We start from the raw sequence: 26,404 nt of genomic DNA on the forward strand, positions 1-26,404 counted from the left end.
CTCCAAGTTGTCTCTCTCGCTCTCAAAAAAACAAACAAAAACAAAATCTGCATACTAATTAATCTAAAACAGTTTAAAATGTACACACGAGCAGCTTTCATTAGTGTCATTTTTTTTAAAAAAAGAAAACTTTCATTTCAAAAAACAAAAAAACAAAACAGCAGCGTTTATTTATAGAGGACGGAACTCGGAAAGGATTTAGCCATTCAAAGCCTAATTACAAATATTGGACGGTGATGGTGGCTTGCCGTAGAACTGCTACTGGTCCAGTCCTGGAAAAAAAAGGCTGACAAACTGGTTTATCTGCGGGGGGGGGGGGGCTCAGGAGCCTTCCAGAAATTGCGTGCTTGTGCATCACTCAAACAGCAGCTCTACCGTAAACAAAGCCTTCTGCTAGGTAAGGGAACTGTGTAAAGACACCCGGCTTGACGCTGTTTCTCCTTTTCAAGTTACTCCCAACAAAAGGCCTGCTTGCAACGCTCCTGCGCTCCGGATCACACAGACGTTTTAGTGCAAAGGGCCACCGCCAGCACGTGACCTCTTGGTTGTCTGGAAGAACCTCAGAAACGAGGACCAGCGGACGGTTGGGGCCGCTGGGAACATCTGGCGAGGCTCAGCTGCCTTCAAAAAGGCTGGATGTCACAATCAGAAAGCTTCTTCCATCCATCATCTTCACACTGGTACATACACACGCATGTATGTAGACCAGGGGGTCTTCAAACTTGGCCCTTTTATGACTCGTGGACTTCAACTCCCAGAATTCCTCAGCCAGGCTGAGGAATTCTGGGAGTTGAAGTCCACGAGTCATAAAAGGGCCAAGTTTGAAGAGCCCTGATGTAGACCCACACAGGGACAGATGCTAAAGTTGTTCAGCTGTTCAAATGAACAGGTCACAGACTGAAGGTGAGCTGAGCTGGGGTGACAGGAAGAGAAGTAACAACTCTGAAGTCTAGAGCAGAAGGACCACGGTTGACCTAAGGCAGGGGTAGGCAACCTTGGCTCTTTTATGACTCGTGGACTTCAACGCCCAGAATTCCTGAGCCAGCCATGCTGAGGGGAAAGGGAGAGGTTTCCAAGCTGAGCCATGGTGGCTCAGGAATTCTGGGAGCTGAAGTCCACGAGTCCTAAAAGAGCCAAGGTTGCCTACCCCTGACCTAAGGCATCCATAGGCCACTTGGAGCCATCTGCAAGCTTTGAGAGAAACAAGGCTGCAGAATGCAGAAATAACGCCAGCCAGAACTTCTTCTTCTAAGCAACACACCAAACTTGCTCCAATTCTCCAAACCAGGCCAGATCGTCAGGGAAATTATAGTGCAAAAATAGTAATCATTCAGGAACCTCAACTCCAGGAAAAGATATAACCTGGCCTTGAAGATACATAAATCAATCTTTTAGGGATCTATTAAGACACCTGGACAATCTGGGCCGGATTTGGGAAGCTGAGGATACCACCTCAGCTAAAAAAACCGAAACACAACTAATGTGGGACTTTCAATGGCTCATACTTTAATTTTAAAAGCTTGAATACCTAGAGAGATGTATATTTCAACCACACAGAAAGGATTTCTGGTGCAGCCTGGGGCAATGGAGTACCTGGAACTCTACCTTTTCCGTGAGACAAGAGGTGCCCCAGGCTTATCCAAAAAGAGGAGTTTGCAATTCGTATTAAAGTTTAGACATAGGATTAAAGTGAAGTGAAGGGAGGGGAGGGGCAAGGCAACAGGAAGATGCTCCAGAATCTGGAGAAAACCCTGTAAATGTCGAATGCATGTTGGGTCAATTGCAAGACTCCAAAATGAAGGAAGACTAACATCCATTTGGCTCAATTCTACCAACTGGTCTTCGCCATTAAGATGTCTTCTGCCTTGAAGGGAGTGTTGATCTCATGTTATTTGAAGCGTGTCCCCGGGGACAGCTGCCACAGACAACATCCACATTCCTAACACACAAGGTCAAGGACAGACTCTGTGACCCAACACAAGAGTTGACAATGCTCAGTTTTGAGTTCCCTACATATGATCATCTTTGAAGAGGTCTCCCTTCAGACTGCAAGTGTCTCCAAGAGTGGAGAAGGCCAGACCCGAGGCTGTCAGTCAAGAAGGAGATGTTGGATCTGTCAAGGACCACCTCATAAGAGCAGAGCATGTTGGCAGGTGCTGAAGCTGAACCCCAGAAGAAGAAGAAAATTTCTCAGGATGCTACTGTTTTTCGGAATTCTTAAGATGCTTACCTATTTCATGCATTGCTATCCTTCACATAAGCTTCCAAGATACTAATCCAGATGAAGGGTTAAAAACACCCACGCTTCTGTCCGACCCTACAGTATTTTTTTTTTTCATTCTCTTGAGAAGTTCTCCAAAATTCCTACTTTCAGCAGTTCCTTTCGTAGGACGACCCAACAGCTTTACAAATAGGTTGCAAGCATGTTCTTCCTCTGCCAAATTGTGGGAGCAAAAGATACAAAACAGCACAAAGGCTTGTTTTTCAAATGAGAATCAAGTTTTAAAGAGAGGGAAAGAGCGAGAGCTACCGTACTTGCCTACGTAACGTGTAACTAAAGCTGTGCTTGTCGCAGTTGGGCTTCTCCCATTTTAGGAACGTTCAGAAAGGTCTATATAAAGTTGATGGAACTCAGAAAAGATCCTTTAAGCAGGGCTAGAACAACTGGGTTGAATGAACTATTGCCTTTTAGCCCATAAGTTGCAGCTTGCATCCTTAAAGATCTTGTGACAATTATTTTGAGAACTCATAGGGGAGAAAACCTACGGGAAAACTCCTTTACATCATTCATGGAAAAGCCAAAGATCTACTGAAGATTGTTGTTGATTCACACTCATGCTTGAGAACCAGGAAGACCAAGGAGCCCAAACCTATTAAAGCCTCTTTTTTTGGGGGGGGGGGGGACGACAAGTACCTGACCTCAAAAAGAAAGGTCACTAATGGCAGAAGTGAAACAATCTCCTGTTCTGGACGGCGACCAGAACTGCTGACAGATCCTTCAAGTGGACATGGAGAATTCTAGAAGTTGTCCAGTAACCAAGGGGATCGTTTGGACGGGCATACCACAAACACACACATCCAACAAAATCCCGGACAATTTCCCTTAGAAAAAACAAGGAAAGCCCAAAACCCAGTAGGCCGTCGCCATCGCCACCACCATTTTTAACCAACTACAAATAAAAACAAGTCAATCCATCAACCCCCGTTAATTGCTAGTGAGAATTATCTTTTTATCTCCAAGTGTGTCGCCCTTTTAGAAACAGAAGCAGCACATAAAGATGGCAGAAATCCTTAAAAAAAAAATAATCAACAACCGGAAGAATCAAGTTCTGTATGCTCTGACAAGATTGTCTAGAAAGAGACACAAGAGTAAAATGAAACCAATTTAAATAAGCCAGTACTACAATTCCCATTGGTCCAGAATGCTTTGTACAATGCAAAGGGACTTGGCAAGGACACAACTAGCACACCTACAGCTAAGCAAGGAGCAAAACCCTGCAAAATATGGCTGGCTACACCACAGCTCTCAGCCCGATCGAGGAATGTAGTTATCTGCAACTCAACTATATACAATTTTACACATTCGCACAGATAATACATGGTTACACCCCCACCCTCCCAAAAAAAAAAAAGTATATTACAATCCTATATATATAAACCAGAACGTCACTGTGGTACAAATCCCCTGGAGGATATTTCAAGTACTGGGAGAGAGCTAGCATAGGGAGGTCTGTTTTTTGATTATTATTATTAAATTTTTTTTTAAAGAGGAAATGCAAAATGCACCGCTTTTCAAAAATAGTACGCCGTGAAATGCATCCACTCCAAATTCCGCTTCTGACTGCGTGATCTCTCCGTCGTTTTATCGGTTATTGGATTGTAGGACTTAATTGTAGGTCTTCAGGTGCAGCTTTTATCTTTTAAATGGCTCGTAGTCCAAAGCAGAGGTGTTTCCCCCACCATCGCCAGGACGGACCGAGAGAGACAGAAGCTTCAGCTCTTAATCTTTCTCTCCATCTTCACTGCTCCCTGTTGAGGAAACAAAGTCATTACAATTACAAACACCTGGGAGAGAGTCTGCTTGTGGAAGGACCCTCTGAACCAGTGTTTATCAACCTTGGCCACTTGAAGATGGGTGGATTCCAACTCCCAGAATTCCCCAGCCATGCATGGAATTCCCCAGGTTTCTGGGAGTTGAAGTCCACACGTCTTCAAGTGGCCAAGGTTGATAAACACTGGTTTAAACTCTGCAGATTTTTTTTTTTTTTAGGCCTAAATTCGTTGTGGTAATTGGTAGCAGACTAAATTAATTGAAGTGAAAGGGGGAGAATCTTTAAAATTCCCTACGCAAAAGGTGTGCTGAAGGCAGCCACCCCATATGGATGGTGTAATAGTTTCCCCAAGGGCTGGAATCAGGCTTCCCCCCCCCCTTTCTTTGCAAGGGGCATTCTGATGTTCAAGGCGGTGTTCTCCACCTCCTATTACAAAACCCGCAACGTGGGCACACCTGCAAGCCTCCCAAGCGCCAACTATCTCAATCGCACACTTCAATGCCACTGCTGGGGGGACATCAAAGGAAGCTGCCCTATCTCGAACGCTGGACTTACCGGCTGCAAAAATTAACGCGGCTTATCTAATCAGCACCTCAGCCAAGTGCAAACAGCATTTCTCTAGGGCAGGGGTAGGCAACCTTGGCTCTTTTATGACTCGTGGACTTCAACTCCCAGAATTCCTGGCTCAGGAATTCTGGGAGTTGAAGTCCACGGGTCATAAAAGAGCCAAGGTTGCCTACCCCTGCTCTAGGGGATCGGAGCGCGTAGCCAAACACTCAGTGCCAGGCCATTTGGCACAGTAAAAATATGTCCCAGTTCCATGATTTTTTTTTTTAAAAAAAAATGAAAATGAGGCAAACGAAGAACCTGCTTTATCGATGTGTAGGAAACTCCTAGCTCTCAAGATCATGCTGGTGGGAAACACTCACCTCCCTGTTCGATGTCCGAGTCTGTAAGGTGAGTGAGCGAGAAGCTGGCGATGTTTGCGGGTGAGATAGAGAACCTGGAGTAAGGGGAAGGGCGGAACCAGTCCTGCTCGGGGCTTCGGGGGGGCGGTGGGGGAGAGAGATACTTGGAGGTCTGAAGAGAGGCCGTCTTGGAGCTGATGAGGGTGCTGGCTGCCTTTAAAATCACGGAGGGCCCGGGAGAAGGGAAGTCATCGTCCCACTCAAAACCTCCTGGAACAAGCAGATCACAGGGACATTTCAGACATGAGAAGAAGGACCTCTGATGTCCATTAAAACCCATCTAAACCCACGGTTCTTCTCTAGCAAGGATGCTTCAAACCAACAGCACAGTTCTAGCACTGATGACGTTACCTAGTTGGGTTACGAAACGTCTGCAAGAAAACAACCAGGCTCAGAGAGCATCAAGGACCCCTCATTTCAACCCCGAGCTATAAATATTCTCCTTTATTGGTAACCTGGTTAGAAAATGCCCTGATAAATAGGGGTTTCCAACAACCATTTAGCCTTCTGCGTGCAGAGTAAACCTGCGTATCGGCATCACCATTCTAGAGGGTGCTTATTTTGATGGATTTTGGAATTGTCAGATAAGGGAATAAAACAGTTTTAAAAAAAAGGCAAAGCTTGCTTGGATGTTAATAATAATAATAATAATAATAATAATAATAATAATAATAATAATAATAATAATAATAATAATAAAAGTTGGAAGGAACCTTGGAGGTCATCTAGTCTAACCTCCTGCTCAGGCAGGAAACCCTATACCATTTCAGGCAAATGGTTGCCAATCTTTTCTTAAAAACCTCGAATGTTGGAGCATTCACAACTTCTGGAGGCAGGTTGTTCCACTGGTTAATTGTTCTAACTGTCAGGAAGTTTCTCTTTAGTTCCAGGTTGCTTCTCTCCTTGGTGAGTTTCCACCCGTTGCTTCTTGTCCTGCCTTCAGGGGCTTTGGAGAAAAGCTTGACTCCCTCTTCTTTGGGGCAGCCCCTGAGATACTGGAACGCTGCTATCATGTCCCCCCTCGTCCTTCTGTTCGTTAAACTAGACATACCCAATTCCAGCAACCATTCCCTATATGTGATAAAGCAAGATCTGCTTGCCGGGAAAAATTGAGGTTTGGAGAAATTTAACTGGAAAACAAACCTTCTGCAGACGTTAAGAGGAACGGTGTTAGCTGGCAATGCCAAATCTTAGGGTTATCTGGTTAGGGGACCTATTTTTTTATACAATTCAAAACCAAGAGAAGCAGAATGGATACCTTCTTCGTCTGTAGAGCTTTCCGAACTGGTGAATTTATTCAAGTAACCAAAGCTGGCAGCAAGGGCGGGAGTGTGATTGGAGTTTGATTCAGCAATACGCTTTCCGAGCTCTTTGGTTGGCATTTCCTAAAAAAGGATTAAAAACAACAACAACACACAGCTAGCTTCTTACGGGTAGCTCGTTGAGCAACCGAAGGGACAACGGCACCGAAAAAGGTGACTTACGACCGTTTTTCACACAAGCATTATAGCCTCCCCTGTGGTCACGTGATCCAAATTCAGACGCTTGGCAACTGACGTGGATTTAGGATGGTTGCAGTGTCCCGGGATCACGTGATCCCTTTTTGTGACACACACCTGCCCGCCCCCCCCTCCGGATAAGCAATGGGGTAGGCAGATTCACTGTTACTAATTTAACAAGTGCAGTGTTTCACCTAACAACTGCAGCAAGAAAAAGACATAAAACGGGGCAACGCTCACTTAACTGTTTTTTGTGTTGTTTTTAACATGCTGTGAGCCGCCCTGAGTCCCGTGGGGAGAAGGGCGGCATATAAGTTAGTGCAAATAAATAAAATAAATAAAAATAAATAAACTGCCTTGCTTAGCATAGGAATGTTGAGCTTCAATGGTGGCCGTTAAGGCGAGGACTACCTGTCATTTTAATCACGTCGCAAGACGCGGCTTTTCAAGTCTCTTCGGGGAAACGAAGGTTTTGTAGAAACAGGGGAATCTTAAAATACTTAAAAGTACTTTCCCCAAGATGACTCTGTTGCTGCCTTGACCTCTCCTGTCCTTCTGTCACTTTTGAGGGACATGAACTGGACTGGACTGGGGTCTCACACCAAGCCAGGCTAATGACGTAGCGCTGAGTGTGCTCCTCTCTCTACGTGGGCACAGACAGTGGGCACAGACAGTGTAGAGTCTAATCTGTCTTCTTTACACAGGACATAGGTTTCTTCTGCCTTGCCTAGGCAGAAAAGGAAACCACCTTTTTTTTTAGAAGAGTCTATTCTGAAAGAACGGGGGGGGGGGGAGAGAAAAATGATACCTGATCAAAAAGATATAAAGTGACATCATCAAAGAACGTTACTGCTTTTTTCCCATTCTTCTGAAAGGCTTCGGTAGAATTATTCCCCTCCTGTTGCTTTGGCGGCTTCAACAAGCTTCTCAGATGCTTCCCATCGTCGCCGTCGCTAATGATCTCCGGCACTTGATGCGTCATAATATCCTCGTCGCTGTCCGAGCTCAGCCCCTGGAGATGGAAGGTCTTCATATCGTCCTCCGAATCGTCACTGTTTCCATCCTCCTCGTCCGCATCCTCTTCGTCTAAGGAGCCATCCAGCATCCCAGACACGTCAAGCTTACCGAGGTATTTTCCTTCAATGTCTGGTTCTTTCAGCTTATGGCCTTCAAGCTGACCCAAGATGGACGTTTCAAAGGTTTCTGGAGCACCGTACAAGGTGGGCATGAGCTTCAGATCACCCTCGGGGGAAAAATCTGCCGTACTGGTGCCTGTGCAGGAGACACTTTTAGGGAAAGCCTCATATATTTCATCTTCAACTATGCGTTCTAGGTCAGGGAGCTGCGGCAACGAAGCTGTGTCCTCGGTTTTACGAAGCCACTCCTGTTTCCTTTCGTCAAACTCGTGCTCTTCTCCATCCACATCCCGCGGTGAGGTCAAGTCCTGGATGAACTGATAATTAGCTACTTCATTGCTGCTTAAAGCATTTTCTACATTCCCAGCTTTTTCCATTTCAAAGGAATCCAGGTGGTCCTTGGCTAATACTGTTGGCTTTTGGGATGGATTCGTGACCTCCGATTTCTTATCTACCTCGGAATCGTTATCGGAAAAATAGGCCGAATCTCTATATGAATTATGGGTGCCCTCCAGAACCGTTTGGGTTGTTTCAAAATTATCCACCTTGGTTGGGTCGGCGTAAGAATTGACCTCTGCAGACACGATGATCACGGGGTTCTCCTGCAAAAGATCTCCCCCGGCGCTAGATAAAGCCGATTCGCTAGAATTGCTGCCCAGAAGATGTGACGTCCATTCGGGAGATTCTAGATTTTCCGTTTCATAGCCGCTATCGGCGGGTTTATCGGGGGGCAGACATTTCTGAGGGCTCTCTGGCTCAAAGGATTCTAAACCTTCGTTAATGTCTAATGTCTCAAACGAGTCTGGTGTATCGACCAGTTGTCCCAGGCTTGGGGTTGACCCCGAGGAACTGTCTTCTAGTAGGCTGTCGTGACTGATACGATCTGTGGGCAGAAGACCCTCTCTGTCAGACCTTTGAACTTGAGACGTTCTACCACTTCCCTTTAGATCGTCGGCGTTATCTTCTTCTGATTTCTTAGAGTTTATTTCATGGCTCAGCTCCCAGGAACGAGGGCTGTGTTGAAGTTCCTGTTTATTTTCCTCGCTTTTTTCTTGAGCACTGAGTGTGACGCCAGGACATGAGCTGAGGCCATCGGTCTGGTTTTTGACCTGGGTTGAACCAGGTTCAGAAACTTCTTTCATTCCAATGCAAGAAGCAGCAGGATTCTGGGTAGAGTTATCTCCAACTACTCGGTTAGGAGGGCTTGTCCCAGGGCTAGAAAAGGAGAACAGGAGCTGCTTATCTATCACAGGGGAACCAGGAAGTGCCCCTATCTGCCCAAGAAAGTCCTTTTTAGTGTCGTGAACTTTCCCACTCATGTTACATTCAACTCCCAAAGAGTTCATCTTTGGTGGGTCTGGTTTATGTGCTCTACCCAGATCGCCACCACTTTCGTTCCTCGCTGTCTGCTTTAAGAGATTCCTCTCCTGAAGAAAAAGGAAGTTGTCAGATAGCTCCTCTAAAGTCAGCTGGCTAAGTTCAGACTCCTGTGAAATATCTTCCTGCAAGTAATCATTTTGAGAAGCGAGCGGCGAGCTTTCCTTCTTGGGCAGGCCACGGGTAGATTCCTCAGGATCTGAGAATGAAATTGCCTGCAGCTCCAGACGAATATCATTTATCTCAGCTAAATCAAGTTTACCAAGTCTACCGTTTGCCAATTGTTCATTTCTGTCAACGCCGCCATTTGGGGAAGGGTCAACCGGGCCAGCCCTGTGCAAATCCTCTTCCTTGGGATCTGTATTATTACAGAAAATATCCCTGTCGGTGGTAGATTCAGCAGCAAAGTGTTCTAGGACCACAACGTGACCCTTTTTGTCGTTCAGGACTTCAGAACTGTCCACTTCTGTTGTCCATTCAGCCACCTGGTGGTCAAAGTTGAGGCTACTGCGGCCTCCAATCTTTTCTTCCAACTGGATGTAATAATCACTTCCCACCGAAGGCTTGCGGGCGTTGAACACAGGAAGTTCTCCAGGCACCAGCAGGGAAACTTCCTGTCCACTTTCAATCTGAGCTCCAGGCCCTTGCTCGGTCAGTGTGTTCTCAAAAACCTCCACCGGGAAGAAGATGTTTGTGTAAGTCTTGGTTTCAACGGGGTTTGACTGACTGCATTCGAAGTGGTCGTGCTTGGCTGCCTCCCAGATGTACTCAAAGTTGAGTCCTCGGCTCGTTTCGGTTACCGTGAGAACCTCCTCCATCTCGCGGCCAAACCGGCTGCCGTTGAAATGATCCAGGATCGGGAAGGCAGAGCTCCCCAAAGGCTCTCGGTTTGAAATGTTCGGCTTGAGGTCATTCCACTGTTCAGGATCGATTACGGAATCCCTTCGGCTTTGCATGCAGAGATAGACTAAAAGCTTGTGGACTTCCTCGGCCGTGGCGCGCTTTTCCGGAGACAGCCAGCAGAACTGCAGAACTTCATACCTGTAAGGATGAGATTTCAAGTACGGTTTGTAATAAGGGTATTACGCCAGGGCAAGCGTTCTTTTGACATTTTTTTAAAGTGACTTTGCTTTTCAAAATGATCTTAGCTGGAAAGTTTTTATTGTTTAACTAGCTGTAGAAATTACAAGCCAGAGAACAACTTGAACCCCAGGGAGACAATCCACAAATGACCCTTATCTCAGCTCCTTCCTTCCTTCCTTCCTTCCTTCCTTCCTTCCTTCCTTCCTTCCTTCCTTCCTTCCTTTTATCCTTCCCTCTACTTCCCTTCCTTCCTTCTTCTCTCCTTCCATCTACTTTCTTTCCTTCCCTCCCTCCCTCCTTTTCGTTTCTTCCTTTCTTCCTTTCTTCCTTCCTTCTTCTGTTTTCTTCCTTCCTTTCCTCCCTCCCTTTCCTTCCTTCCTTCCTTCCTTCCTTCCTTCCTTCCTTCCTTCCTTCCTTCCTTCCTTCCTTCCTTCCTTCCTTCCCTTTCCTTTCCTTTCCTTTCCTTTCCTTTCTTCCCTCCCTCCCTCCCTCCCTCTCCCCCCTATCATTTGTAGGCTAACAAAATGCTTCAAGCTTTTTGAACCACACTGAAACTCTTATTTTACAACAGAGCTCGACTGAAAGTAAAAAAAAATAGGGTGTTTTTACCATCGATCAGAATAGGGCTGCTCAAGCGGCGGTTCCGACAGCTTGGTCTGTTTCTCTTTGATGACTTGCGTCAAAACTTCCTCGTCAGAGAGATCGGAGTAAGGCTTTGTGGCGCCACTGAAAAGTTCCCACAGTGTCACTCCCAGGGCCCTGCAGAAAGAGGAGGCTTCAGTAAGATGTCAGTTCACGACAGGGCTCGTGGGATCCCAGCTTTTTTGCCCCGGGTTGTTCAGACTTTCAGAAGGATTCGCTACTTAGAGTAGGCTGGAACAAATATGAGGAGCTGACTCACGTTGTGCCTCTCTGTGTCACAAAAGGCTGTAGTGGAGAGGGTCTTCAGTTGTAAAATGCAGCTGGGGGTGGGGGGGACTTAATTGGGTGGACTGGATGAAAAGTCCTTAGGAGGAGAGTCTTGTTTACAGTGGTAGATTTTATTGGTTTGGTTGATCAGTATCTAGAAATTTTTATCATCCAATAATTATGACAAATAAATTAAGAGTTACTGAGACCGTGAACATCACCTTATGGAATCATGGTTGATTTTGTGATCTATGAATCCACATTCCACCACCACCACCACCCTTGTTATAACTTGGCCATTTTCCTACCAGACGTTGCTGTATTTCGTGTGTTCGGCTGTTAGCAACCGATCCTGAAAGCTGGTCACTAGTTCTGGAGCTGTCCATCGGAGGGGCACGAGTTTGTTTTCGTCTGCTTCAATATAATCTTCCTAGTAGGAAAGGACATTCAAAAGTATGTCTTTAAGGGAAGGCCATATCGAAAGGAATTAACCGCCTTTCGTTCTGTTTAGCTGCACCCGCCCTTGGGTCTATTTTCCACGATTGAAAAGGTGTCCCGGGAATTAGAAACCCCTTCCTTGTTTTTTTTTCAGAACTGAAAGAGCAGCACAAGAATATTATAAAGAGTTAACAAAACGAGAAGGAAAATGTTGGTGGTCTCTGAACTTAGTTGTTTTCTTGCAGACGTTTCATTGCCCAACTAGGGAACGTCATCAGTGTTAGAAGGGAGTGGGGTTTGCTCTGTCTCTCCCTTCTAGCACTGATGATGTTCCCTAGTTGGGTCATGAAACGTCTGCAAGAAAACAATCAAGCTCAGGGAGCACCAAGGACCCCACAGTCTTCCTCCTCCTCTTCCTCCCTCCTCCTCCTCCTCCTCTTCTTCTTCTTCTTCCTCCTCCTCCTCCTCCTCCTCCTCCTCTTCTTCTTCTTCCTCCTCCTCCTCCCCCTCCTCCCTTCTAGCACTGATGATGTTCCCTAGTTGGGTCATGAAACGTCTTTAAGAAAACAACCAAGCTCAGAGAGCACCAAGGACTTCACAGTCCTCCTCCTCCATCATCCCCACTCCCTTCTAGCACTGATGATGTTCCCTAGTTGGGTCTTGAAACGTCTGCAAGAAAACAACCAAGCACAGAGAGCACCAAGGACTCCACAGTCCTCCTCCTCCTCCTCCTCCATCATCCCCACTCCCTTCTAGTACTGATGATGGTATCTAGTTGGGTCATGAAAGGTCTGCAAGAAAACCACCAAGCTCAGAGAGCACCAAGGACCCTACAGTTCAACCCTGAGCTACACACATTCTCTTCTCTCAGTTAAAAAAAAAAAATGTTATTGGGCATACTGTATTCTCGTAGCATTTTCTGGAATGTGGTCTTCAGAGGTAAGCAATATGGGAATTCTTTCCCCCCTGAAGGAAAATGCAACTGTCTCATTAAGCTGGGTCCAGACTGGATTAGAATGGGGTGGAGTAGGGGGATATATTTGCACACACACCCCTTTCATTGCCCTGAGTCAACACGGACCCGGAACAGACCAATGTCAGCAAAACCAATTAGGAAGAGAAGAATGGAGGTGCTTCAGTGTAGCTTGGCAATTTCTAATAATTACTTGCAAGTCAGTATCAGCCCACATATAAATGTATTGGATAGTACAGGATAACATCCAACAACTGAGCAGCAGGGTTTTAAATAAAAATTCAATTCTGTCAAAATCAGGTCTTCTAAATGGGTTGACTTACCTTGTACCTACTGAATCCTATTCCGTAATCTCCGATTTTTACGTTTAAATCAGACGTAAGGAAGCAATTCCTTAAAGCTAAATCTCTGTAAAAAAAAATAATAATAATAACAACAGAGGAATATCGCAGTGAGAAAAACCGAAATCTCAATACAAGATGAAATGAGAAAATTCAGGAGCGTAACCAATGCTACTAAAAGCCTATTTTTTGAGAACGTGAGGTTAGATTTCAGCTTTAAATCCAGCTTGGTTCTCAAGTGCCATAGCAACAGCCATTCAACGTGTTATATTTGCCTCGCTATTTTAAACCTGAATGATCATCAGCATTGTGTTGCAAATAGATTTTCTGCTTCTTGGCCAGCATCCTTTGAGTCAGAGATCTTAGGTCAACCTTAGCAAACAGTGCCATCTGGAGCAATGTTTCTCAATCTTGGTAACTCTAAGAAAAGTCTGGACTTCAACTCCCAGAATTCCCCAGCTATCCATGACACTCGACTTCGGTAAGGCTACGTGTCAAAGAACCACCACGGCGTTCAGGGTTTCAAGACTTACCCATGCACAAAATTGTGTTTGTGCATCGTGACAAGTCCCGCCACAATCTCACAGGCCATCCTCTGTAGCAGCATTATTTGAGAATCTCCTTTAATGTTATCTTGCTCGTTGCAAAGATAGGCTTTTAGGTCACCCTGTAAAACCAATTTGAGGATGGTTATAAACAGCCTCTCCTGCCAGATACTTTAACCAAACAGCAACTAAACACATAGTTTAACACTTGCCCATCAACAACATCACTAGCAGTAGTTATAAATAAACGGATACTTAAGAGAGAGCACTGTCATTAAATTTCAAGTCCCCTAAGGTGCCATACAAGAGACACACAAAAACATGCTGGTCCTTAATTAAAGCCACCCAGCAGTTAAATTTCACGGCTGGATATGAAACATTGTGGTTTAAAATTGTAGGAAGGTGAAAAAGTATGTCCATCACTCTTCTTTGGGAGAAAAAAGGATGAGGAATTAAGAGAGAAAAAAATATAAGTAAGAAAAGTAAAGTAGCAGTTGTGATGATTGGGCAAAGAAAACTTACACTTGGGCTTTGCAATGCTTGTCAGTTCCCCAATAATAGTTCAAGTCTTCTGGAATCTTTTAAAAGGGAAATACTATATCCAGAAACATGTCATTAACACCCATGATTTACTGTAGATGAAATCAGAATCTGCCCCAGAGAAATAAGTTACAACACAGACACACAACGATATGTTTCAGCCACAAAAGCACTTCAGTCAATATTTAATTGTCTGAAGACTTAAAAGGTTACAAAGTCCGGAATAACAGAAAAATATTTCCTAGGGGCCAAAAAGACATTAGCAGGACATTAAGCTGGCTGGAAAAGTGAAAGAAACACTGAACAGAACTGACTAGGGGGCAGTGCAACACTAGAGAGAAAAAAAAAGACAATTTTCCAGGCTGCTGTAAAGTCTAAATAAAGTCCATTTATTCGTTTTTAAAACCAATTACTTTTCTTAGATCCCTTGACTCTAAATGCATCATTGGGTTTGGCCAGTCTAAAGAAAAGAAGAAATAGGGGCGACATGATAGCAGTGTTCCAGTATCTGAGGGGCTGCCACAAGGCAGAGGGGGCCAGGTTGTTCACCAAAGCACCAGATGAAAACTGATCAAAGAGAGAAGCAACCTGGAATTAAGGAGAAACTTCCTAACAGTGAGGACAATCAACCAGGGGAACTCCTTGCCTCCAGAAATCGTGGGCGCTCCATCACTGGAGGTTTTTAAGAAGAGACTGGACAATCACCTGTCTGAGACGGTGTAGGTTCTCCTGCTTGAGCAGGGGGCTGGACTAGAAGACCTCCAAGATCCCTTCCAGCTTTATTCTACTCTAATTCTATTCTATTCTAATTCCGGGGGAAAGGCATAGCCCTAGGACATTACTGCTCAAAGCACAGCATGCAGCAGCCTTTCTGTTTTTGAATTTAATTACAGGTTCTCTTTCTCATCAGCAAACAGAGAGGCAGGCAGACAGGGCAAAGCTATATTTGCTTCGGATACTGACGTCCCAGAGGACGCAAGGGCTCCCCCGGGAACAGCTCCAGAGTAATCCTGGTTAATTAGCTACGGAGAGCTTAAGGTGACATCTTTCTAATCTTTGACAAGTTCATTCATGACAGCTTTAGTGTCAAGGTTTCAACAAGACATCTCAGAAAGGCATTATGGGTAGTCCTTCCTTTAGCGACTATGTGAAGTTATGACGGTGCTTTCAGATCTTTGGGCTGGGCACTAACTGCTCCAGCCAATACCGGCACCGCCTTACGGGGAACTGAAACAGCACATCCACTTTACAATGCAAATCTCTGCTCACCATTCGTCATTCTATCAACAAGGAATTTGGTGTGCCGATGGGCCACATATCATCGGCTAATTTATTACAGCTATTAAACTGGTTACTACCCTATTTTTAACCTGGGGTAACCTCCTCCATGACGACAGGGGGGAAAAAACCACACCATTAGTTAATTATAGATTAAATGGGACCGTGTAAGCTTACTACACAATCATCCTGGACAAAAGGAGAGTAGAGAGCAATTGCTGGTTTAGAAAAAGACCAGAAAATCTTAAAATAGGCTCCTGCCTATTTCTTGGACAGCAATGGGGACTAACAAGTAAGTACTGGAGAAATAAGACCAGATGTGTCACTAGAAGGCAAAATCACGAAACTGCATCTCACTTCCTTTGGCCACGTCAGGTGTGGGGGAATTCACTGGAGAAAACCATTATGTTTGGGAAAGTTAGCGGTAAAAGGAAACCAGACCGTCAAAGAACACAGTGGGTGGCTGAAGACCATCAGAGCTGACACCAGCCAGAGTGTCAAACAACTCAAAGAAGCAGTGCAAGATTGGAAGATGTGGAAAAACCAGGCCCATAGAATCGCCAAGAGTCGGACACAACTGAATGGAGAAGAAGAAGAGGAAGAGGAAGAGGAAGAGGAAGAGGAAGAGGAAGAGGAAGAGGAAGAGGAAGAGGAAGAAGAAGAAGAAGAAGAAGAAGAAGAAGAAGAAGAAGAAGAAGAAGAAGAAGAAGAAGAAGAAGAAGAAGAAGAAGAAGAAGAAGAAGAAGAAGAAGAAGAAGAAGACGACGACCTTGAAGGTCATCTAGTCCAACCCCCTGCTCAGGCAGGAAACCCTATACCATTCCAGACAAATGGCTGTCCAGTCTCTTCTTAAAAACCTCCAGTGTTGGAGCATTCACAACCTCTGGAGGCAGGTTGTTCCACTGGTTAATTGTTCAGACTGTCGGGAAATTTCTCCTTAGTTCTAAGTTGCTTCTCTCTCTGATATCTAGATAAATTAATTAGATCTAAGATAAATGAGAACATGCCCACCGATACTGACAAAGCAGGCCAGGTTTACCACTTTAAAATTCTGCTCCAACCCCTTCTAAATGCCAACGCCAGCGGCCACATGGGAATGTGATTGTCTAGCAAAGTAACCAGGACTCATCTGCTTAAGTCAGAAGACGCTTTTACCACCTCATTTCGCCAATGTTCCTGCGTGCAGTTGTAGCTATAAATGTATGTGTTCGCTGAGGGCTGAGGGGCACAAATGCAAATTAACACTAGCACCACCTCCCACTCTTTTTCTCACTTACAAAAGCTACCCTCGTCTCGTATATTTGCAACCAGGGAAGTGTTTTTTCGCAGCTGCTGTATATTATGTTCTTCTGCTTCCAAGACAAGCTTGAATTGGACTAAAACAGACAGCAATGTCTTCCAATGGCCATTAATTAAAAGAGCAGCAGGTATGCTTATGGACTCCAGCCCCCTTTATATGCAAAGTTCATTGCATTACACTGCATCCAAGTCCTTGTATGAATTATGGGCACGGAATCAAAGTCCGGAACCATTGGCGTTTCTGAAGCTGTTTTGTGTGAACAGGAAAAAAGTGCTTTCGGTTAGGTTTAACATGCCAACGCTGCTTGCAAACGAGCTGAAATGATCAGAACTGTGAAAACACACAGATGCACATACAATATATCCAGACAGTATGCATTTTTCACAAGAAAAAAGAAAAAAAAAAGATAATGCCAGTTTATTTTACACAACCGCTGTCGCCTTCCTCAGAGGCCAGGAAATTAAACGAAAAAGAATTAGCACTGGATATCTCTAGAGATGCAAGAAATCATTACAGAATTAGCATAAAGAGGCCAGACTGACCTAGATCTATGTATTTCACAGGTATGTGTGTGTAAGTTAAAAAAAATGAATCTGGAAGGGCAGGGGTAGCTTTGCTAGGAAATGCAATTGTCCTATGTCACTGAATAGTGATTGTAACACATTTTGGCTGCAGGCAAATGCATCAAAGCATTTAAAATGTGTTAGAGGAGCAACCTGCCTTGCAAAATAACCTTAGCAGATCTCCAACTGACCTTTATTCTATTTTGTCAGACCAGTTCATTGTTTCTACTGTCCACTTGGCTTGTTTATTCTAGCTACCTGGAATCCAGGCAAGCCACAAGGGTTCAGATGAAGCCGTGGACAAATACAACAGGTCATCTGGCATTCCTTTCACCTAAGACTACCACCGAATGGTGCTTCCTTCCTCAGCTCGCTGCTCCAGGGGAAGAAAGGAAAAAAACAAAACAAAACAAAAAAAACCCCTTCCTCAACTTTGCAGAATTTCTAAGGGAACCATCAGCAAGATGGACATCGAACTCAAAATGGATCGCGACTGATATTTCATTGACTCACCAGGTCACAAAATTCAAATACCAACAGATAAGGAATGGCTTCCACGTATTGGCTGGTACAGCGGAGAACATTGGGATGCTGAAGGATACTGTAAAGAAAAATCCAGAAAGTAAATATTTGTATTTGTGGCTTGTGACATTCAAAACCTGGGTGGGAAAGGAGAATTATTCTCCGTCCGCTGATGTATCGGAAAAGATTTTTAAATTTAAAACACCATGAAACATTTTGCAGCGGCTCGCACTGTTAGCAAACATCTACACGTCTTTGCAATGTTCCTCCTATTCCCATTTGTCAGCTAACCAAAGCTCTAGGCTCACCTTCCTACAATTAAACCTGGCTTGAGATTTTTGGGAATGGGTGAAGTGCCCGGTTGGGCAGGCCAAGTTCGTTACTGCTCTTCTGCTTGCTCCAAATGTACCCTTAGCAAAGGCCGAGGAGGCTACTTACAAATATGGCTCCCCATATCTCAAAAACCGCTCCTGTTCCTTGAGATTCGCAGTGGCTTTCAACTCCTTCACAATGACTCTGGTTACGCTAGTGCCGGTGTAAACCTCCCCCAGCAGAACCTGGAACAAAAGAATTAAATCTCAGTTCCACTTCAGAGAGAAGAACAATCCTGGCATGCAATGGCCGGCTAGGGAATTCTGGGAGTTGAAGTCCACGAGTCTTAGTTGGCAAGCTTGGATACACCTGAGGTAAATCTACTGTATTTTAATGAGTTAGGGGTCATGCTGGCTGGGGAATTCTGGGAGTTGAAGTCCACAGGTCTTAAAAGTTGCCAAGGTTGGACACCCCTACCCTAAAGCTTCTGACCACAAAGATGGCCAGCTTATACTTCACAACTGATTCAAGAGATTTGTTCTTGTGGGTTCACTTTTACCATTAAAAATATTTTTTAAGGGAAAGGTAAGCGAAGAGAATAATAATCAGGATGCAGATGTCTTACCTTCCCAAACCAGCCATTTCCTATTTCTTGGATGTAATTGAGATTCTGACGAGCCACCTGAGATTTCAGATCTTCTGTGGTGTAAAGAAAGCAAATACGTTCAAAGAAGCAGTCACAAAATTTGCCTAGATAAAACCATTTTTCAAAGAAATCCAATATAACTCTTATGTTACAATACAGCCGGACAAAATCATAATTGTCCTATCAGTCTGAAGCCACAGCACTCTCCGTGTCTCGTTTCCAACATCTGCTCTGAGATATGGGGTGAGATCAGAAACTATTCTGTTGAGGTAACAGCATCTGCCAGAGGAACGAGACCACTGGACACAACCCAACATTTGTATTCCTTCCCTACAGTATAAGCAGCACTACTAATAATGTTATGAATCAATCTATTCCGATTCCACTGAGTATTGTAGGAAGAGAGAAAATNAGAAGAAGAAGAAGAAGAAGAAGAAGAAGAAGAAGAAGAAGAAGAAGAAGAAGAAGAAGAAGAAGAAGAAGAAGAAGAAGAAGAAGAAGAAGAAGAAGAAGAAGAAGAAGAAGAAGAAGAAGAAGAAGAAGAAGAAGAAGAAGAAGAAGAAGAAGAAGAAGAAGAAGAAGAAGAAGAAGAAGAAGAAGAAGAAGACCTTGAAGGTCATCTAGTCCAACCCCCTGCTCAGGCAGGAAACCCTATACCATTCCAGACAAATGGCTGTCCAGTCTTTCTTAAAAACCTCCAGTGTTGGAGCATTCACAACATCTGGAGGCAGGTTGTTCCACTGGTTAATTGTTCTGACTGTCGGGAAATTTCTCCTTAGTTCTGAGTTGCTTCTCTCTCTGATATCTAGATAAACTAATTAGATCTAAGATAAATGAGAACATGCCCACCGATACTGACAAAGCAGGCCAGATTTACCACTTTAAAATTCTGCTCCAACCCCTTCTAAATGCCAACGCCAGCGGCCACATGGGAATGTGATTGTCTAGCAAAGTAACCAGGACTCATCTGCTTAAGTCAGAAGACGCTTTTACCACCTCATTTCGCCAATGTTCCTGCGTGCAGTTGTAGCTATAAATGTATGTGTTCGCTGAGGGCTGAGGGGCACAAATGCAAATTAACACTAGCACCACCTCCCACTCTTTTTCTCACTTACAAAAGCTACCCTCGTCTCGTATATTTGCAACCAGGGAAGTGTTTTTTCGCAGCTGCTGTATATTATGTTTTTCTGCTTCCAAGACAAGCTTGAATTGGACTAAAACAGACAGCAATGTCTTCCAATGGTCATTAATTAAAAGAGCAGCAGGTATGCTTATGGACTCCAGCCCCCTTTATATGCAAAGTTCATTGCATTACACTGCATCCAAGTCCTTGTATGAATTATGGGCACGGAATCAAAGTCTCGGAACCATTGGCGTTTCTGAAGCTGTTTTGTGTGAACAGGAAAAAAGTGCTTTCGGTTAGGTTTAACATGCCAACGCTGCTTGCAAACGAGCTGAAATGATCAGAACTGTGAAAACACACAGATGCACATACAATATATCCAAACTATGCATTTTTCACAAGAAAAAAGAAAAAAAAAGATAATGCCAGTTTATTTTACACAACCGCTGTCACCTTCCTCAGAGGCCAGGAAATTAAACGAAAAAGAATTAGCACTGAATATCTCTAGAGATGCAAGAAATCATTACAGAATTAGCATAAAGAGGCCAGACTGACCTAGATCTATGTATTTCACAGGTATGTGTGTGTAAGTAAAAAAAAATGAATCTAGAAGGGCAGGGGTAGCTTTGCTAGGAAATGCAATTGTCCTATGTCACTGAATAGTGATTGTAACACATTTTGGCTGCAGGCAAACGCATCAAAGCATTTAAAATGTGTTAGAGGAGCAACCTGCCTTGCAAAATAACCTTAGCAGATCTCCAACTGACCTTTATTCTATTTTGTCAGACCAGTTCATTGTTTCTACTGTCCACTTGGCTTGTTTATTCTAGCTACCTGGAATCCAGGCAAGCCACAAGGGTTCAGATGAAGCCGTGGACAAATACAACAGGTCATCTGGCATTCCTTTCACCTAAGACTACCACCGAATGGTGCTTCCTTCCTCAGCTTGCTGCTCCAGGGGAAGAAAGGAAAAAAACAAAACAAAACAAAAAAAACCCCTTCCTCAACTTTGCAGAATTTCTAAGGGAACCATCAGCAAGATGGACATCGAACTCAAAATGGATCGCGACTGATATTTCATTGACTCACCAGGTCACAAAATTCAAATACCAACAGATAAGGAATGGCTTCCACGTATTGGCTGGTACAGCGGAGAACATTGGGATGCTGAAGGATACTGTAAAGAAAAATCCAGAAAGTAAATATAAAGACCAGGAACGATTATTTGTATTTGTGGCTTGTGACATTCAAAAAAGGAGAATTATTCTCCGTCCGCTGATGTATTGGAAAAGATTTTAAAACTTAAACACCATGAAACATTTTGCAGCGGCTCATGCAATGTTCCTCCTATTCCCATTTGTCAACTAACCAGAGCTCTAGGCTCACCTTCCTACAATTAAACCTGGCTTGAGATTTTTGGGAATGGGTGAAGTGCCCAGTTGGGCAGGCCAAGTTCGTTACTGCTCTTCTGCTTGCTCCAAATGTACCCTTAGCAAAGGCCGAGGAGGCTACTTACAAATATGGCTCCCCATATCTCAAAAACCGCTCCTGTTCCTTGAGATTTGCAGTGGCTTTCAACTCCTTCACAATGACTCTGGTTACGCTAGTGCCGGTGTAAACCTCCCCCAGCAGAACCTGGAACAAAAGAATTAAATCTCAGTTCCACTTCAGAGAGAAGAACAATCCTGGCATGCAATGGCCGGCTAGGGAATTCTGGGAGTTGAAGTCCACGAGTCTTAGTTGGCAAGCTTGGATACACCTGAGGTAAATCTACTGTATTTTAATGAGCTAGGGGTCATGCTGGCTGGGGAATTCTGGGAGTTGAATTCCACGAGACTTAAATCGCTAAGCTTGGATACACCTGAGGTAAATCTACTGTATTTTAATGAGTTAGGGGTCATGCAGGCTGGGGATTTCTGGGAGTTGAAATCCACGAGTCTTAAAGTTGCCAAGCTTGGATACACCTGAGGTAAATCTACTGTATTTTAATGAGTTAGGGATCATGCTGGCTGGGGAATTCTGGGAGTTGAAGTCCACGAGACTTAAATCACTAAGCTTGGATACACCTGAGGTAAATCTACTGTATTTTAATGAGTTAGGGGTCATGCTGGCTGGGGAATTCTGGGAGTTGAGGTCTTAAAAGTTGCCAAGCTTGGACACCCCTACCCTAAAGCTTCTTACCACAAAGATGGCCAGCTTATACTTCACAACTGATTCAAGAGATTTGTTGTTGTGGATTCACTTTTACCATTAAAAATATTTTTAAGGGAAAGGTAAGCGAAGAGAAGAATAATCAGGATTCAGATGTCTTACCTTCCCAAACCAGCCATTTCCTATTTCTTGGATGTAATTGAGATTCTGACGAGCCACCTGAGATTTCAGATCTTCTGTGGTGTAAAGAAAGCAAATACGTTCAAAGAAGCAGTTGCAAAATTTGCCTAGATAAAACCATTTTTCAAAGAAATCCAATATAACTCTTATGTTACAATACAGCCAGACAAAATCATAATTGTCCTGTCAGTTTGAAGCCACGGCACTCTCCGTGGCTCGTTTCCAACATCTGCTCTGAGATATGGGGTGAGATCAGAAACTATTCTGTTGAGGTAACAGCATCTGCCAGAGGAACGAGACCACTGGACACAACCCAACATTTGTATTCCTTCCCTACAGTATAAGCAGCACTACTAATAATGTTATGAATCAATCTATTCCGATTCCACTGAGTATTGTAGGAAGAGAGAAAATTCCGAGGCTGGGTTCATGCCACCCATTAAACTCTAAGTAAATGGGTTAACAGAACATAAAAGCTGTAGTTATATAATGGATTACACTCAAACAATATTCTATATCAGGAGTCTGCAACCTTGACAACTTTAAGACTTGTGGACTTCAGCTCCCAGAATTCCTCAGCCAGCTATGCTGAAGTTCACAAGTCTTAAAGTTGTCAAGGTTGCAGACCCCTGTTCTAAATAATGGCCCTAGCACAATGGCCGGTTTCATATTGTATACGGAGACAATAGCGGGGGTTCCACACCCCTATTTTAGCTATCTTTCCATGTTCTGCAAATACAGTGGTCCCAGGCTTCTTTTCTCTTGTGTTTGGAAGATTATCCCACCATTCCACATGCCATCTGTGTAGTTGTGAACACAGCATCCAGCTTCCAGGGGAGAAGAAGTGATTTCAGTGGCTTTGTGTTCTTTTTCTCATCACTGTGGCTTTCAAGATAGAAAACCCCAAACAAAATAAGAGACAAATTTCCTATCCGCCAGAAACTGGCACAAGCTAATCCCATTCATGTTTAGAAAAAAAGCTGTTAATTACACTGTAAATCAGCAGGATCCAGCTAATTATAATAATAATAATAATAAAGTTGGAAGGGACCTTGGAGGTCATCGAGTCCAACCCCCTGCTCAGGCGGGAAACCCTACACCATTTCAGACAAATGGCTGTCCAGTCTCCTCTTAAAAACTTCCAGTGTTGGAGCTACTTCTGTCTTTACCACCCAACAGGGTATACTGGAGTGTAAGCCACACCGAACACAGCCAGAGTTCAGAGTTTAATGATCATCCGTTCTACTTAAATGGGATTTTTTTCCCAAAAGGACATCCACAGTATTTAACTAACAGCTTGACCAAGTCCTCCTTCATGTTGCATCCATTGTCAAGGATTATAACAAGTCCCTGTGCTGGGGCACAACAGCCTGGCTGGGATCCAAAACCTCAAAATGAAGCCGGTCTACTTCTCTCAATCATACACAAGATTGTATCTGTGCCTGGGACAGCAAGAAGAAACGTCACAGAACCAACTGGTGCCATAATGGAATACTGGAGGAGACAGGAGAGGAAGGGCAAGCATCTGATAGGGATCATCATACCTGTTGGAAGTTGGAATTGGGATGGAGCTGGGAGAGAAGCACTGGGCACCGTGAGTGTAAACACCTCCGCTGGAGACTGAATTGTTGGGGTGTCTTCTGCGGGCGGGGTGAAGTCTAGTTCATCATCAAAATTGTCTTCAAATTCCTACAAAGGCAGAGAGATTGGCAGACTAACATACACATGCCCGACACAAAGAACTGATTTGCATAGGACAGGCCAAACCCAGTTTATAAGTCTAGATGGATCATAGACATCAAGCGCTCCTAGGCCCATTAGTCATGCTATAATGCCATGTTTTATTGGTGGATGCACATAAAAACAAAAAGATTAGTCAACTTGGGGTTTGTTTAGGGCAGTGTTTCTCAACCTCAGCAATCTTAAGACATGTAGGCTTCAACTCCCAGAATTTCCCAGCCAGCCCTGAAGTTCACACATTTTAAAATTGCTAAGGCTGAGAACTTTGATGTAGGGTGTTTCATTCAACACATGATGTGTTTCTTGAATAGACTGTGGCCTACCAGATGCTGGTTAACCTCCCTCACTAGTTATGACTACTGGAAACAGATATTCAGCCAACCAGAGATACAGAATAACAGAGTTGGATCTTATCCTTTGTGAGGTTAGTACCTATACTTGCACGGACTTGCAGATCTTACCGTTCCAACATCTATTTATTATTTATTTATTGCGAAATTTATTTGCTGCCCATCTCGTGTCAAAGCATAACAGGAACAAGATCAAAACAAATATCTCCCCCGATAGTTCACAGGTAAGATGAACATTTTTCTCTTTGGCCAAAAGGATGGTTTTAATTGCTATATCACCTTCAAAGGTTTTTACACATTTTAAGACACAAGAATAGTAATGCGTCGCTAAAACGCAGCATCGAGATGCAAAGTTACATTTCGCCGTAGCACAAAAATAACTTCACGCCAACCGTAAGTAACACTAAAAATATATTCATGGCTTAAGCTGCACATGGGTCTGGCTTGCCAAAAAGGTTTTGCTTTGCTTTTTTACACTGAAGTTAGTTTGGAGAAATCAGGCTTGATTGGCAAAACACATCATGCACCATATAACAACATAGTTCTTTGAAAAACCGTATTTTTGTCAGCCGTGGATGCTGCACAAGCCAATCTTAATTTAGCTGCAAAACCTTTTAGCCTGGAATGTAAAGAGAATAAGAAGGGTCAAATTCTGCCACCAGGGAAACTTCGGAAGATGAAAATGGTCTTTTAACCTTTGATCCACTGTACTGAAGGCAATTTATGATTTATGATTCTGCCTTGTTATTCTTCTACATCGCCCAAAACAAAAGACGGGCAAAGTTGTGTGGTTCCAGCCATTCTTTCTTATTTATTGATTGAGGGAAATGGACCTAGGCCATTTTTAGCGCCTCTTAATGATGGTAAGTCACGTAGATAGCAGCTGAACAATACAAACATGACGGTTCCCCTATTCCAATCAGCAGCAAAAATGTTGTGGTCGTTAAGTCGAGGATTACTCGCACAGTGAAGAAAATTATTTCTTGATACGACTCACCTTGAAGTTAATCTCTTGATCTTTACAACAGGAAACACAGTTTACAAGCAGGAGTATCAAAACTAAGAGGCCACCGGCAGAAAGAACCACCAAAGAATAGGAAACTTCAAAAGCTGCCTCTTCTCCTAGAAAAATAAAACGGGGCTTACTTTAATGCAGCTTTGGTACATTATACAGCAGAGCAAACACCCCAAAACTTTAGGGGAAAAGAATTTAATTTAATTTACTCTGATAATAAATCCCTACTTGTTGGCATATTTAAGGAACCTTTCGGAAAAGAAGACAGCATAGATAATAAGCTATCAGGTTTTAAGGATCAGTGAACCTCAATTGACGGCTTTTGATTTCTGACAATTTTCCTTCCCACGCAGGCTTCTAATTTAACATGTTAATTAGCACTCGGATGTCTTCATCGTTTCTTCTTGCAGTACATCAGCTAGGAGACAAGCCTTAGCGTGGATATCTTTCTCCTGTTTGTTTGTTGTCCTAGGCGTAAGACGGGTTATGTGCTTTAAATCCACCAGAGAATATTTTGCACTAGAAACAAGTTATTGCACGTGAACGGCTTTCAAATTATCTAAATTAGACAACAGGATCTCCATATTCAGCAGCAGGATGTCTCCACAACTGTTTGGATGTTGGGAACAAACAGATTCTATGTGAACTTTCTACAGCAGCATCTGATTGGACACACCTTAAACCAAAGGTTAGATTAAGATGGGATTTTGTCCAGGATTATTACACCTTGCTGGCCCAGACCCAATTTTCGCTCAACTAACCAGTGTTATAAAGTCTTCCAAATAAGATACATGCACAGACTAAAAAGATTCTTAATTATTATCCCTTGGAGGGGTCCACTGATGGCGTGCATTAGCAATTATTTTTAAATTGCCACCTAAAGCTTATTTGCCAAGCTGTTAACTATTATAATTTGTTCATTAGAGTAAAAGCTCTTTTTTAAAATATAACATGAGCAACATCAGATGAATGTAGGTATAAAAACGTATCCAAATTTTGCTACAGAATTTTTATCCCACTCAAATAAACCAAGACTTTGAGTAATACCTCTAATCAATGAAGAAAAATCTCTTATCAAGAAAAATCTCTAAAAGAAATTATACAGAGGATAAAGAAGTCTGAGCAGGGAGAAATGAATCTAAAGCAAGCTGTAACACCAATCCTGAGGTTGAATGCCATTGTTCATCTAGATACGACAGATAATAAACAAACAAATATTTCGGTAATAATCTCACCTCCTTTCCACCTAGGGAGAATCAAAGCTATATTTTAGTGAAAAAGAATGCTTTGAAAATTCAACAAAACTGTACTATACAGTTCAGCCTTGGGATACATACAGCCTCTCCTAAAAAAAAAATAGCTA

General features: G+C 43.4%; 1 protein-coding gene across 1 annotated transcript in view; it reads right to left on the reverse strand.

The window, feature by feature from the left end:
* Positions 1 to 3,652: 3,652 nt before the first annotated feature.
* LMTK2 (lemur tyrosine kinase 2) overlaps positions 3,653 to 26,404 on the reverse strand; it is a 30,398-nt gene continuing 7,646 nt past the window's right edge. The window contains exons 2-15 of the mRNA XM_015820767.1: positions 25,024 to 25,148; positions 23,481 to 23,625; positions 21,919 to 21,992; positions 21,122 to 21,240; positions 20,695 to 20,782; positions 13,310 to 13,443; positions 12,759 to 12,843; positions 11,333 to 11,454; positions 10,725 to 10,874; positions 7,328 to 10,073; positions 6,279 to 6,405; positions 5,756 to 5,758; positions 4,982 to 5,230; positions 3,653 to 4,029 (exon numbers count right to left, since the gene is read on the reverse strand). Coding sequence (XP_015676253.1) covers positions 4,001 to 4,029; positions 4,982 to 5,230; positions 5,756 to 5,758; positions 6,279 to 6,405; positions 7,328 to 10,073; positions 10,725 to 10,874; positions 11,333 to 11,454; positions 12,759 to 12,843; positions 13,310 to 13,443; positions 20,695 to 20,782; positions 21,122 to 21,240; positions 21,919 to 21,992; positions 23,481 to 23,625; positions 25,024 to 25,148 — 4,196 coding nt within the window. The 3' untranslated portion in view covers positions 3,653 to 4,000. The remainder of the gene's footprint in view (positions 4,030 to 4,981; positions 5,231 to 5,755; positions 5,759 to 6,278; positions 6,406 to 7,327; positions 10,074 to 10,724; positions 10,875 to 11,332; positions 11,455 to 12,758; positions 12,844 to 13,309; positions 13,444 to 20,694; positions 20,783 to 21,121; positions 21,241 to 21,918; positions 21,993 to 23,480; positions 23,626 to 25,023; positions 25,149 to 26,404) is intronic.

The sequence above is a fragment of the Protobothrops mucrosquamatus genome, unplaced genomic scaffold (assembly GCF_001527695.2).
Source record: "Protobothrops mucrosquamatus isolate PMUCROS unplaced genomic scaffold, P.Mucros_1.0 scaffold1179, whole genome shotgun sequence".
NCBI classification, from domain to species: Eukaryota; Metazoa; Chordata; class Lepidosauria; order Squamata; family Viperidae; genus Protobothrops; species Protobothrops mucrosquamatus.